This window comes from Oryzias melastigma, linkage group LG3 (genome assembly GCF_002922805.2).
Source record: "Oryzias melastigma strain HK-1 linkage group LG3, ASM292280v2, whole genome shotgun sequence".
Lineage (NCBI taxonomy): Eukaryota > Metazoa > Chordata > Actinopteri > Beloniformes > Adrianichthyidae > Oryzias > Oryzias melastigma.
This window is the reverse complement of record NC_050514.1, coordinates 30,641,659-30,655,712: the sequence shown is the minus strand read 5'-3', so window position 1 is coordinate 30,655,712 and position 14,054 is coordinate 30,641,659. Positions and strand designations below refer to the sequence as shown.

The window sequence follows — 14,054 nt, the reverse complement described above, 5'->3', positions numbered from 1 at the left end:
CATGTAACACTGTATGATATTAACAATCTCATTATTTTACTAATATATTTTACACTATGTGAACTGTATCGGATTAATATAAACATATTCAAATTAAATAATAGATTTTTAATGTATTTCTAAACAAATGTGTATAAATTTGTAATCTTAAAAATTTAAATTGAATCGAAAGATTCGGAAAAAATCTGAATCAAATTGATTCAGGCTCTTGTGAATCAAATCGAATCGTTTCTGGACATTATAACCGATACCCAGCCCCAGTTTAGATCCAGCTTCCAGTGACTTTCTGAATTGAGTTTGAAGTCACCCAAGCTTTGTTTTAAATACCAACTCTTTGACACAATTGTTAAAAAAACCCAAACATCTCAAAACTTTGAAAATCCTGAAAAGGTTCAATATTTTTTGTTAGTCGTGATGTTTTGTGTGGAGTTATTCCACAGGTATGGAAATATTTCAACCTTTGAAACAATGATGACTGGTTGAAAATAAAAGAAGATCGGATTTTTAGATTCAAAGAAAACTGAGTAACAGAGTAAGAAAATAGTCAATGAGCAGCTTTTTGGTACCTTTGTGGTCACGCAGTCCTGCTGGATAATTCAGCTTTTCCATTCTGCTTTTGAGCAGCGTCCACAGAAGGATTTAGTGTGAAATGACTGAATTTACTGTGGACTTCAATAAACGATAAATGGTTAGCTGCAATAAGTTTGACAGTTTTCCATTTAACACATTGAACTGCTTTTAATTTTTTTCTTTTTGAAAGTCAATAAAATAATCCCATTTCCCATCACGCTTTTGCTTTTGTAAAACTTCGTGGTCAAACTGTTGCTTTGCTTTTCTTTTAAATTCTTTTCTCACAGCATTCATCTGCTGTAATAAATTCTGTTTTTCCACAGTCAGCAAATCCACCAGCAGGCCCTCTTGGTTTTGCAGGAGAACCAGGATCTTCTTGATCAGATCGAAGCTCAGCATGTTGAGGCCAAAGCCAATCAAAGCAAACACCAGTCTGAAGGTAGCATAAATAAAAAGAAATATTCAATCTGTTGCATAATTTGACTCTGTAAGATTTCCTTTTCCTCTCCTGTCTCTGCAGTGACAAGGTTATCCAAGCAGCTGATGCTGCTGGAGGCAGAGAAGCAGCGCCTGGAGGAGGAGCTGCAGGAGAGCAGGAGGGAGGCTCAGAAACAAGCAAAGGAGGTTCAGGCTCTGCAGAAATGCCTGAAGGACGCCGTCACCTGGGACGAACACTGCCACATCGCAGGGAAGCTCAGAAGGTGTTTTGAATGTTTATTTCCTCATTATTTACTTAAAATCCCACTACAACCAAACTTTTTCAATTGTTAAATCTTTCTCATTTATCTTTTAATTATAATTATGCCGTTTTTAGCCAAACAAAAAAACCTTTGTCTTTGTAAAATATATTTTCTGCAGGAGTTCATCAGAAATTCTCATCTTGGTTGTGGGCGGGACTCTTGGGGTGGAAGTTAGCTGCGGTAATTTCCCATCAGCCTTCTGTTTTCATGCTCTCCCGCTAGCTTGTAGCACCTCACAAGCCCAAGCTAACATTAGCGTACACATACAGTTACAAACATACAGTTTTGAGCCAGACAGCAGCTCAGACGATCAAAGCAACGATGTTAATTGATCTATTTGTCTGCAAGTGAATTAATTAGAATTGTAACCGAGAAGTGAGACGCTGGTCCGCCCATTACAATTACTTCATCACAAACCTGAGCTTTTTCAAACCATATGCTCCTGATCCAATGCGGTTTAAATAAAAAAAAACTCAGAAATACAGTTTTTATCTTAAATTAATTCATAATTGTCTTCCATTTTGAGAAAAATGTCACAAGAACTTGTTAAGAACAAGATTTTCATTGGAGTGGGTCGTTAAATATGGTTTTGCAGCAAGTAGACAGAACAAAGAGAGCAGCAGCATCAATGCATTTCTAACAGTCTCTTAGATTGTTGATTGGCTGTGATAAATAAATCTTTGTTGGAAAATGTATTCAAAGCCCTTGGAAGTTATTAAAAAAAATGTCTGGATTCAAGTTTTAGTTGGAGATAAAGACACAGATTAATATGTATTAATAATGACCTTCTGATGGCGTTATTTTCACACAGACTGAAGTTTAAAGTCCCACTCCTTTCATCTTTCGACCTATTTTCAAAGTGTTTTCCAGTTTCAATTAATCAGAAAATCTGTGTCATTTTTAGGACATAGTTTCTGCAGAGCTGCAGGAGTTCATCAGAAATTCACCTCTGATTTGTGGGCGGGACTATATCCACAGCCCCACCCTGCTAGTATTGAGAGCTCTATGTTTACATGCTTCTCCACTAGCTTACATCTCCATCCTAACATTAGCAGTGCAACAAAAATGGCGAGCAATAATGGAGCTATTCAGCCGTACAGTTTTGAGCCACATGCCAGCTTGATGAGGAAAACAAAGACGTTGTGGATCTACTCGTCTAGAAGAGCATCAGAATGGAGCAGAGCAGGAAGGTTCTGGGCTACTGATTATATGTAACTAATGCGCTCTTTCAGCTCCTTATTCACAACAATTTGAGTACAGAAATACTCAGAAATGCAGTTTTAATCTTACTTATATATGTCCTCCGTCATTAGAAAAATGCCACAAAAGCATGTTAAAAGCACCATTTTCATCTGATGGAAGTTTCTTTTCTTTGTCCAAAAAGAGTAATTATAGCCTAAATATGAAGGCCTCGAGAATGTGTACTTTTTTCTCTGAATGCTGTGAATGGGTGAACGTTTGCTCTCGACCTTCAGGCAGCTGGAGCAGCAGGAGAGCAGGAACAAAGAGGAACTGGAGGAATTGTTTCAGAGAGTCTCCAGTCTCCAGGAGGAGAAGCGGCGTCTGGCGCAGGACAACCTCAGCCTGACCGCCGACGTGAAGACGATGAGGGCGGAGCTGGATCTCTGCAGACAAGCCAACAGGTGCAGAATGTTCTTCAAATGTGAAGCCGGGGCAGAAAAAACACATGTGGAGGAACTGTTTAAACATCAGTGAATGAAAAGAAAGTTTCTTGCACATCCTGCCCAATATGAACATTCGAGATTAATCCACTGCAGTTATGTTTACTTCAAAGTCTTTGAATCAAATGTCTTTATCTGGGTTTAAGTTAATGACTTCTTCCCAGGTGAGCAGAAACGCCTGGCAGCAGGTAAGCTGGAGCTGTGTTGGAAGTCTGAGATAATCACCCCTCTCACCTTTCAGATATATTCTCCCCTATCTTGGAGACTTCATTGAAAAAAACCCCTAAAAAGTCCCCACGGCTGGCAGCGGATTTATTCTCATCAGAGAGTCTAAAAACCCGCTCTGGTCTGGGACGTGGATCTGCTCCCAGTGGGCGTCTTCTGAGAATAAAAATTGAGTTTTTCATTTCAAAGTGTGAAGACTGTCAGGAGGTGTTGGGTTAGACAATGATATTTTCACGTGTGCAGATGGCAGTCTCAAGATATCCGGCTCACTCGCTCTGTTCTCTGTGTTTCCCGTCCAGGCCTTGTCTTCTTTTTCTTTGTATCGTTTTCTCTTGATCATCCTTTCTTTCTTCCTCCTCCTCCCCAGGAAGGCTGAAAGAAAGATGAGCGTCCTGAAGAAGCAGAAAGACGAGTCCCTGTTAAAGGAGGAAAAGATCCGGCTTCACCTGGAGGCTCTCATGTCTGTCGCAGAGCACATCTCCAAGCAAAGAGACCAGCTGTTGCACACGGTAAACATGTTTCCCAGCAAAATGTTCAGCTCATTATTTTGTTCAGCTTAGAGTTGAAGAAAAGAGACCAAAGATGTCAGGTTCAGAGAGGCTTTTAGCAGTTGTTTGCACAGATTGAAGCAGACAGACATGTAAAGCAGAGTGACAGGTGGGCGTGGCTCTTGAGTCGCACCAGCAAAAAGGTAAACAACTTGGCAAATGTCACACTGCGCTGCACCTCTCATCCCGAGGCGCTAATAAATAATAAAGAGCAGCTGTACCTGGCTCCACACATTTGTTCAGCATGAAGAGGAAATGTTTTTCTAGTTTTCTCCTGTGAATGATAATCGTTGTTCATGTCAGGAGCAGAATTCGTGGTTCTGAAGTGGTTCCTGCAGTAGAGGATTTTAAACCTCATACATCTTGTTGTTTGACATAATAAGGCATAATCCACTGAGGAAAAACACTTCAGGGTTTTGTTGCTGTTAGCGACAAGTCACTAAAAAAGTGGAAATGTCTGTTTTTCTGCAAGTAAAATGTATTTTTCATGAAAAAGTTTGAAAGTTATTTGAAAAAATGTTAAATTTAACCTAAGAAATCCGTAAATGACTTTTTTTTCTTGATTTAACTCCCTAATGCCTAAATTCATTAACAATAGTGTACAAAACATTTTCTTTAATTTTATTGTAAAATATGTAAAGGATAATGCACACTTTGTGGAGCATTATCCGTCCACATTGTACATTAATCTCTGATAAAACACTTTGCCGAGCATTATCTTCTGTGTGCTAATTTCTTATAATTTACACTTTGTTGATCATTATCCTTCCACTTCGCACGTTAATTTCTGATAATGCACACCTTGTCGAGTATTATCCTGTGTATACCATGGTCACTTATAAAATAAATACATATTTAATCGATTTTTAGTACTTTATTTGTTTTACTTTAGATCACTTTTTTAAAGCGGACAATGCTATTTGTGGTGCGTATCACCCCAGGGTGCTCTCGTGATTTAACCCCTTCATGCCTAAATTTATTTGCAATTATGTACAAAACATTTTCTTTGATCTTATTGTAAAATATGTAAGGGATAATGCTCGACAAAGTGTGCATTATCAGAAATGAGCACACAACGTGATAATTCACACTTTGAAGGGCATTATCACACCTGATATCATTGTCACAACTCTTTTCAGAACTTTATTTCTGTTATCGTTTCCATTTGCATCACTTTTTAAAGATTACTTTTTGATAGGTGTTGTTATGCGTTGTCATGGTAACATGATAACACGCCGGTGTTGTGCCAAGATATGTTTCCCCTGCCAGAGTTTGTCAAGGCACAATTTCTGGCGTCATATTTTTTTTTTTACCAAAAAATGTGGATGTTTACAATATCGTTTATTCTGGGGCTTTTGGGAGTTTCATGTCATATTTGCACGTTTTTTTCCCTAACTTTCTACGTTAGACAATGACAGATTAATGATAAATCACTTTCTCTTACATAAATCACACTTTCATAAATTACTCTTTCACAAATCCCGTTTCTTATCCTAAATTAGCCAAACAACAGTAAATGTTTTATTTACACGAAAAGTTGTTGTTGTTTTATGTAGAATATGTATGGGAAAAAATGCAAGTATGACTAAAAAGTCCCAGAATAAACTATATTGTAAACATCTCCATTCTTTTTAGGCTTTCTGGGACAAAATACGAGTGTTACAAAACAAATCAATGATGGCAGAAGTTGCGCTGCAACGGGGGATACACATTCTGGTAGGGGACACATGTCTTGGCACAACACTGTGGCGGCAAATTAAAGCATATAAATGGTGATTGTCATGATAGGTTAAATAAAACATCAGTTCAAATAGAAAGTTCACCTCTTACCACTTGTTGTCTTGATGATGAAGCAAACTTTTGTTTTAAAGAAACCTGTGCAGTGATACAGAACCTTTAGGAGTGCATTATCACTGTGGATTATCCACTTTTAATCCCAGCAACCAATCAGAATCGAGTATTCACCTGGACCATGGTATAAAATCAATTTATTGTATTTACAGTGTTTTTTTTAACATTTAGGGTGATACTAAATATAGTGGATTCCTGGATTAAATGGTAGACGTATGGAGTGAAGGGCTTACAGCTGTTTTTCTCAGTCATCCATGTCTTGTTATCGCCGAAATCTCTTCTTCAGGCCAGCTGGATGTCAAAAGTTTGATCATTCGAGTAGCAAACCTCCAGGGCAAACATACTTATAAAAAACTGTGTTCTTATTGAGCTGATTGCATGCAAAACTAATTTTCATTTTAAAATTATTCATCCTAATCTCATAGATCATACTTCTTTTTGGTATTTTGTCATTAATATTTGCAAAATTTCAAAAATCTGTAACTTAAGTAAAAATAAAATTGTGGACAAACAAAAAAAAAGATTTTAGTGATGCTTATCTGTGGTTTTAGGTTATCTGTGTTACATATATGATCTTTTTATCATAAATTTACCCCACAGAAAATATCTTGAACATCCATCTGTGTAAGAGGGAGCTCTAGTGATTTAAATTCCACCAGGTTTGTCGACTGTGATAGAAGATTTTTCCCCTGAAAAACAAGAGAATAAGGACATTATTTGTTTTACAGAGCAACTTCAGATTCTTTCGATGAATAATTTACTCTGTGTGTCCCCCCCCACGTGTTCCTCTCTTAGCTCAGTAACCCCCCGTCTCCCCTGTCTGCCTCTGCAGGCCTCAACTCTTCACCAGGAAAAGCAGGGATTCATGGACAGCATCCTGAACACCACACTCCGATTTGGAAAGTTACAAGAAGAAACCAAAGTAAGTTCATTTCTGCTGGTGGTGGTGGCTTCAGAGACGATGCGACAAAAGGGGGGCTGTATTTACATTTGCGGTAATCACTCTAAAGCTAAATATTTGATTTGAAAAATAGAATTTAATTAGAACCCTCATATATCAGATCAGACTGAATCCACAAAGTCATCTTAACTAAGAGGTTTCCTGCAGCGTGCGCTCGCTAATTCAGTCCCACCAGCCAGCACAGCCCCACATTTGGCTCAGCGATGGCGACTCCATTGATCCGTCTTGAGCGCGTTCCAGTTAATTTTGTTCGATATCACCCTCAAGTGTAGTCCCCATCGATCAGCACACTTTGTTTCTGTCGATAAACCATCTGCTGTCGGCCTTTATCACCCAGAAAACCTCCGAGCGCGGCCGCTTGTGTTTGAGGGGGACGGTCTGCCAAGCTGAGTCTGCTGGATCCGCCACTTCTTTAAAAGGTGTAATGTAGACGGCAGGCTCTTCCTGCATGTTAACTGTGGCTTTAACACCGCCTTGTGATGAGACAATAAGAGGGTTTTAGCTGGATTTGTACCAGTAAAGCAGCATCTGGATGATCCTATCCTAAACTTGAGATGTCTCTGAATGTAAATACAGCTGATTGTTGGGAGGCAGTTCATCCATTCTTTGACAAACTATTGTGTTGATAACACCCATTTTACTGATGAAAGGCTATTCTAAGTGAATCACCATGGCAACCTTTACTTACCTGCAGGGCCATCTTAATTTGAATCTTACCTCTGACAGATGCTTGACGCTACAGCTTGTTTTGTTTTCCGGTTCGTCCGTTGGGTTTGTCTTTACTCCTCGGTGACAGGCCCTGCAGCCTTCCTCCTCGGCCGGACGTCTAACGCTGTTTTGGGGGTTGTCAGCACCCCTTGTACTTCAAGCATCAGCAGCATGAGGATAAATACGTTTCATGAGTTCTGACCGTTTTATTGGTGTAGCTATAGCAACAGCAATGAAAGAAAAAAAAAAGGGAGGAATATTCTGCATGTGAGGGACTGTTAGGAGATGACACCCCTAAAAACAGACTACTTTTTTCTTTTTCCTTTCATACTTTGTCTTTCAGTCATAACTAAAATCTTAAATGCTGAAATAATCTAAAATTCAACTGTTTGTTTAAAAAAAGTGTCTTTTAGTCACAAGTTTTTGCAGAAATCAAATCAAAAATTAAAACCATGAGAGGCGTTGTATGACCTACAGATGCTACCCACCCCCGCCCTCACTGTCCCCTTTTGACCCACCCCCCACAGGCCGAATGGCCACAGCTCCATGTCACAAATTCATATAAAAATATTTTTTTTTTCAAAATGGCGGCTTTTCTTTCTTTTGGTTTTATCTCCATAGCAACCATTTAATATTTTGGTCGCCTGGCAGTGCGGAACACCTCTGTGTGATTCTTAGAGGAATCGGCAAAAGTACATTTTTGGATTTCCTTGGCAACAGAGGTTTTTGATAACCACGCCCACATTCCTAATATGGTCATACCCTACACATTCTCACTTCTAACTTTTTGACGTTGTTTTTTTGACGTGCTGGTAACAGACACGGAGCCGATACCGGGTTAGGATACTGGGTTAGGGTCCAGTCCGCATCCTGTTAGCGGTACCGTTCCGCTTCAGGAGGGTAGGGGACCCCCGATTAGCTTATGCATTTTATCCCTGTCTTTGGCCCTGTACCAAGTGACCCTTGGACTGGTACCAGTTTGCGACCCAGAGGTTGGGGATCACGGATTTAATGGGAACAACTAGTACATCAAAAATCGACGAGTTGGGGACACCCAAAACTTCAAAACGGGACGTGGAGGGGGCCCGAATCATATATGACGAGTTAGGAGTGAGAATGCGTTGTCATGTCATATGGTATAGTGTTTAGGTCCGACAGTTTATGTATTCAATTTTCACAAAATTCTGATAAAAAAGTCTGCCAGCAAAAGGGAAATGCTACATTGGCGAGCTTGTTAAGCTAACGCCGTTCAAAATCTATAACTTGTAATTCCAACATTTTTTCCCAAGTAGCTTTCCAACGATCCTCCAGGAGTTAGGAGGCGATAGATTGAAACCCCCTGGAGGATTTTAAATTTATAGCTGGTACTAGAGGTTTTTTTTAGAAGAATTTGAGATGGCGGCCTCTTCCCAAGGTAAGTCAAAGGTCAACGAAAGTTCGGTTGAGGTTCAAGTCTTAAGTGAAAATTGCTCAAGCTAAAGTTTTGTGTCAAAATTGCCTAATTTCATACTTCATACAAGTTGTAGGCCATTTGGCCATCCCATAATAATCATAGCTTTCACTGACTGTGTCTTTTGGTTCTGTTTTTTGGGGGGGGAGGGGACGTTCACAGTGTAAACAATTATTTTTTAAGTTTTTCTAGGTGCGTTCAAATTTTGTTGAGTTTTTGTGAATGTGGTCATAAAAAGAAGAAATTTGAAAACAGTGGTCTTTGCTGCAGGACAAAGTTCAAGCTTAGACATGTCACGTTTTTTTTTGTTGTTAAATTACACTAGCTTATCCTATAATCATAAAAAAAACTTTGGCAACAAAAGAAAGAAATATGAATAACATTTAGCAAAAATCAGTTTAGATCATTTTTGTGGTCTGGTAAAAAGCCTCATTTATCAGAAGAATGTGGAGAAATCGCTGTGTGCAAGGGAAGGTTTAACCAGAAAACTAATCACAAACAGCATGAAAGGCCATTTTCTATTGGCAGAGTCATAAAACTGCTCTGACCTACAAGCAGGCTCCGTCACCTCCTGTCCACAATGTTCATAGTAGTAATGACAGCCCTTTAAACGCGGTTGCCCTTTAGTGTGGAGGTTAAGCTGCACCCACAGGTTGACATTGTGCCATCTCTCTGCTCTTCCTCCTCTTCACAGCTGCTGTCAACCAAGTCACACAGACCATAAAACATGCCTCTTTTCAATGATGTGGCGTTTGGCTGTGGACCATTGCTTACTCAGACCGTGATTCATCCGAACTATCGGCTCCATGAAAGTTTCTACCTGAAAATGGAAACTCCTGTAAATACACGAGAGTCCAAAGCAGAGACGTCTGTGTCAACGCCTTCAAGGAGCTCGTTTACCGAAATAGTGAAAGCTGAAAGTGTTTCAGCAGTCTTAGTAGGGGGGTGTCTTCGCAGGTGGACTCAGACACTATTCAGTCAGTAAAAGCTTCTCTGCAGAGAACCACTGTGTTTTTATGAGTCCTTCATTTTCAGTCATGTTTATTTAGGGTACCATCTTTTATTCAGCTCAACAGAGAAAGCAGTTTACACACACAGGCTCCTTAGAATTAACTCAGAAATCCTTACCCATTGGTAGATTTTCTTTAAATAATAAAAAAAAAAAAAAAATCTACCAAAGGGTTTAAAAAACAGTCTTATTAAGAATTCTTATTTTAAGAAAAAAGCATTCTAGTTACCAAGAAACATTTTCTCTAAGAGTGTATTCAGATGGAACACATTTGTTTGAACCAGAGTTTGTTTACCTCGATAATCCAGAACAAATTTTCAGTCATATTTCACACAAGCAGACCCTGATCCGGGGCCAGGAACCACTCTCAGACCCATCTTTCGAGGTGGTCTGGGTTGGTTTCCAATCGGACCGAGCTCCGGTTTGCCCTGAGTTTACTTAGTGCGAAAAGGCTCTGTGCTTGGAGTGGAGCAACAGACCCAAAATGGCCACCGTTGACAGGTATTATGGGATATAAACAGAGTAGGAAGGGAGCAACATGAGCTTTGGACAAACGTGGAGCAACAATCCAACAGCAACTCATCAAAATGTGGTTGGTTGAATGCTGTTTTCCTGACAATCTCTAACCCTGTTTCCACTGAGCGGTCCGTGACGGTCCGGTATTTTGAGCGTTTCCATTGTTAAACAGACCCATTGCAGTAGTACTGCAATGGCAACTGCCTTTTGCAGTTCTAAAGTAGCGTTACCTGACATAGATACAGATGTTCAAAATTAGTCAGGGAATTATAAAGTTTGAATGAGTGAACTACCGTATATCTTCTAATAGTATCAGTCGGCCCGACGTTTTTTAGAGACAGACGTCTATTGGAGACCGCCCACTATTGGAAGATATACAGTATGCTGGCAAGGATTGCAAAGTGCAGGACTTACTTCATTTTTTCTCTCGTTGCTTTGCCCCGCCCTCATAATTCCTGGCCAATGACTAAAGCGATCTGTAGTCATGTGGTTTTACTCACAAGCTCTGGCTCAAAACTTAAAAGCCCAGTTGATGGCAGTCTGAATGCAGACCAAACACAAGGGTCAGGACTTGATCCGGACCAACAGACCTTTCCTGTCTGAATACACCCTAAGATTATTTTGTTGTTGAAACACTTTCTTAATAATATTATTTTTTCTTGCAAGAGGATTTTTCTTGAAACGAGTCTTTTTACGTTTTTAGATTCAATTTTTGTAATGTTTTTCATAAGTCAAGTTAATGCTGGAAGTCCATGCAATAGCTTAATATAGATGAGAGTGCACTTAGTGAGAGAAAAAAAATGTTTTTTTACACAAGTAGATTTTTTTAAACTCTTTGTTTTAATATTTCTTCCATTTCTGCAGTTCCTCCCATAGGAGAAAAAAATCTTTATTTAGACTTTAAATTAGTTTTACATTTGATTTGGAAACTCAGGAGCTCGGCCATTAAAAGGTTGAATATAACTACCCTTCTGGACAGATTAAAAGAAGAAGCTGAGAGTTGTGATGTCAAAAAGATTCTCCCACATCCACTGTCTTTAAATCCTGAACAAGTCAGCCATTCTTTTAAATAAAAAAGCAAAAAAAGGATGTTGTAAAGTCACCCGCAAAATCCTGATGGTACTGTGAAGACTTCAGCAGTTGCAAAAAACTAGAAAAAGCTATTTAAACTTTCATTACTTTGTCTGTGCTGGTCCCTAAAAACAAATATGTATAATACGTGACCAATATCAGTAAAAAAAAAAAAAGATCCTGCAGCCGGCCCAGAGAAAATTGAGTGACATTCTGCAGAAAGCTTTAGTCCTGTAGGAAAAACAGACACTTTTAAAAGCATAGCATCTTTTTACAGAAAAGGCTTACTGTGTATTTGTATTGATTTTGAAGTACAACAACATCCAGTCACCTTTAGCTTGATGCAACATGTCGGGTTAATCTGCGATGACAGTTATTTTTGATCCTGCTCCTTGCTGACATCGAATCAGAACAAGCTGCGGACAGTAAAGCTGGATAAAATGAAGACAAACGCGGGCTATAGAAAATATTTCTCCATTTATTACATGTTCTGTAGCATTGTCGTCCGTGATAATAAGCTGAGAGCTGCAGCTGGTGTCTAACACACAGTAAAACAAAGAGGAAAACAGAGCTGGAAGAAAAAGCAACACTGCTGAGACGACGGACAGATGAGCTGAATTACTTTCATCTTTGGGTTTCAATGGAGTATTCAGCTGGGAGATCTGAGGTCCCTCTACAAGTTCAGACGTTACAATGCTGGCTGAAATTGTTCAGAAAATCTGCACCAAAATCTGAGCCCCAAACAGACCTGACCTGCAGCAAAACGTCACTTAAGGTTAGAGCCAGACTCTGCAGAACCCCTAAAAAACCTGTTTGTTGAACCTCGGTTTGCAATCACGAACAGGCCAACCATTACTCTGAAATGTTGTTCCAGCATTTGCATTTTTAGCATTCAACTCATGAAATTCAATTCCACACCCCCCTTATCAAAACTGCCCTAAAGGAACTTGTGTTGACTGATGATTGGCTGTCTTCAGCAGTGACAACAAAAGTCTAATTTCCAGGGAAATGACATTCTTAAGACTCAGTTTTGAACCATAGACGACATATGAGATCTGGAGTGAGTGACTGTGAACTCACCCATAGAAAATAACCAAATGAAGTTTATCCCGGTGCCGTTTTATTCTTATGTTAGGACCAGATGGCATAGGCAGTGATTGGTCTGAGTTGATTTAAGACTATGTCCTAATTCCCACCCTAATCTCTAACTACTAAAATTCTATATAGTGCGGGACTATCTAGTGCCCTGGATTTTAAAAGCAATTCAGACTCCATGCTCTAAACGCCGGATATGACGTCATCAATTTCCCAAAGTGATAATCTAATCAATACCAACATTTCATGACGTCAGTTTGTGACTCCACTGTGTTCTGATGATAAAAACATTGATGGTTTGTAAAAAAAAATTACATTTAAACACGTTTTATTTGCAAAAATGTCCAATTGCAATGCATTGTGGTCTATATTTGCTAGTTTTTTGCAAAGACTTCTGGGAAATTTCTGTAATTGTAGATTCTAAAAATGGCAAACTCACATATAGTGAGTGAAGAGAATGTGAAAGAATCCGGACAAAGACTAAGTCACCATTTCTATGGAAACCACACTCGCCAATCAGGCGTGAGCTTATTGGAAGTTCTCACTCCAACTACTTAAAAGTGGCTTCACGATATGTCTCAAAAATTTGAACATTGGATGTTGGGGCCAGTAGGCACCGCCTACTTTTATTGAGGCTTCTGATTGGCTAGGATTGGCACCACAGGAAAAAGTATCCGAGCAAAAATGGTTATTCTGACAAAAAGAATGACTGAATAATAGATTTTTATGTCTCGATTAGAAGTCTATGGGTTTTGGCTTCTTGGAGTCCACGGGTAATTCCAGGGAGCCGGATCACTCAGTCCAGTTCTCATATACAGTCAACCCTAAATGATGCAAATCTGATCAGCTAACCAACACAGAGCAGAAAATCTAAGACACAGTTCATAGTCTTAAAGACACATTTCTCAGGACTAAAACTTGACAGAAGCTGTAAGAAATGCAGCTTTTGGGACTTCAATAGAGAAGACAAAGTTCAACCGCACAGGAAACTGAACTGTCACTGTCTCATATTAACCCGAGCTGCAAGGATGCTGGTTTTCTCACAGGCAAACGAGTAGGAATTGGCTCTAAAAACAACAATCTTCTCCACCTACTTTGGCAGATTCTCCGCTGGTTTTGAACATTCATTTGACATTCTCAGAGGATGTTTGCAACTGTTTGGTTAAAAAAAATAACAAATAAAAGCAACATCGGCAATATTTTTGGCTGAATATTTAACATTTTGCAGCCGTTTTGTTAAAGACCCACTCCAATCATCTTTTGATCTATTGTTCCCAGAGGTATTTTAATAATAATCATTGTTGTTTTCTTGGACATAGTTTCTGCAGAGTGGCAGGAGTTCATTAGAAATTTACCTGAGTTGTGGGAAAGAATGTTGGCACAGAGCAACCCCGCCCCCTTTTCCCTTTGCCATTGCTCAGAGCTTAGTTTGCATTTGTTCTATGTAACAATGCTTTTTTTCAAACTATTTTTTGTCTGCTACTGTTTTACAAGAATTTGAATAATAAAAACTCAAAAAAGCAAATTTTATGTACTCATTGAAAAAAATGCCACAAAAACATGTTTAAAACATCAAGAGAAGCTGTCCAAAGAGAAAAACATATGGTGCTCAAAAATTAATACCTGGA

The 14,054-nt window shown here is 39.1% G+C and overlaps 1 protein-coding gene across 10 annotated transcripts in view; it reads left to right on the top strand.

Annotated features, from left to right (window-relative positions):
- Nucleotides 1-14,054, top strand: part of cep89 (centrosomal protein 89) — a 75,751-nt gene that overhangs the window by 19,764 nt on the left and 41,933 nt on the right. For 5 of the 10 annotated variants that reach the window (XR_002921733.2, XM_024295579.2, XM_036211362.1 and 2 more), the window contains exons 11-16: nt 894-1,009; nt 1,091-1,271; nt 2,786-2,953; nt 3,585-3,726; nt 5,401-5,481; nt 6,449-6,538. Coding sequence is in view for 9 of the 10 variants with exons in the window: in XM_024295579.2 (XP_024151347.1) it covers nt 894-1,009; nt 1,091-1,271; nt 2,786-2,953; nt 3,585-3,726; nt 5,401-5,481; nt 6,449-6,538 (778 nt within the window). In the remaining variant the exon portion in view is untranslated. Of the gene's footprint in view, nt 1-893; nt 1,010-1,090; nt 1,272-2,785; nt 2,954-3,584; nt 3,727-5,400; nt 5,482-6,448; nt 6,539-9,429; nt 9,739-14,054 lie in introns of those variants that run through there. The other 5 variants (XM_024295580.2, XM_036211364.1, XM_024295584.2 and 2 more) reach the window with 3 other exon arrangements.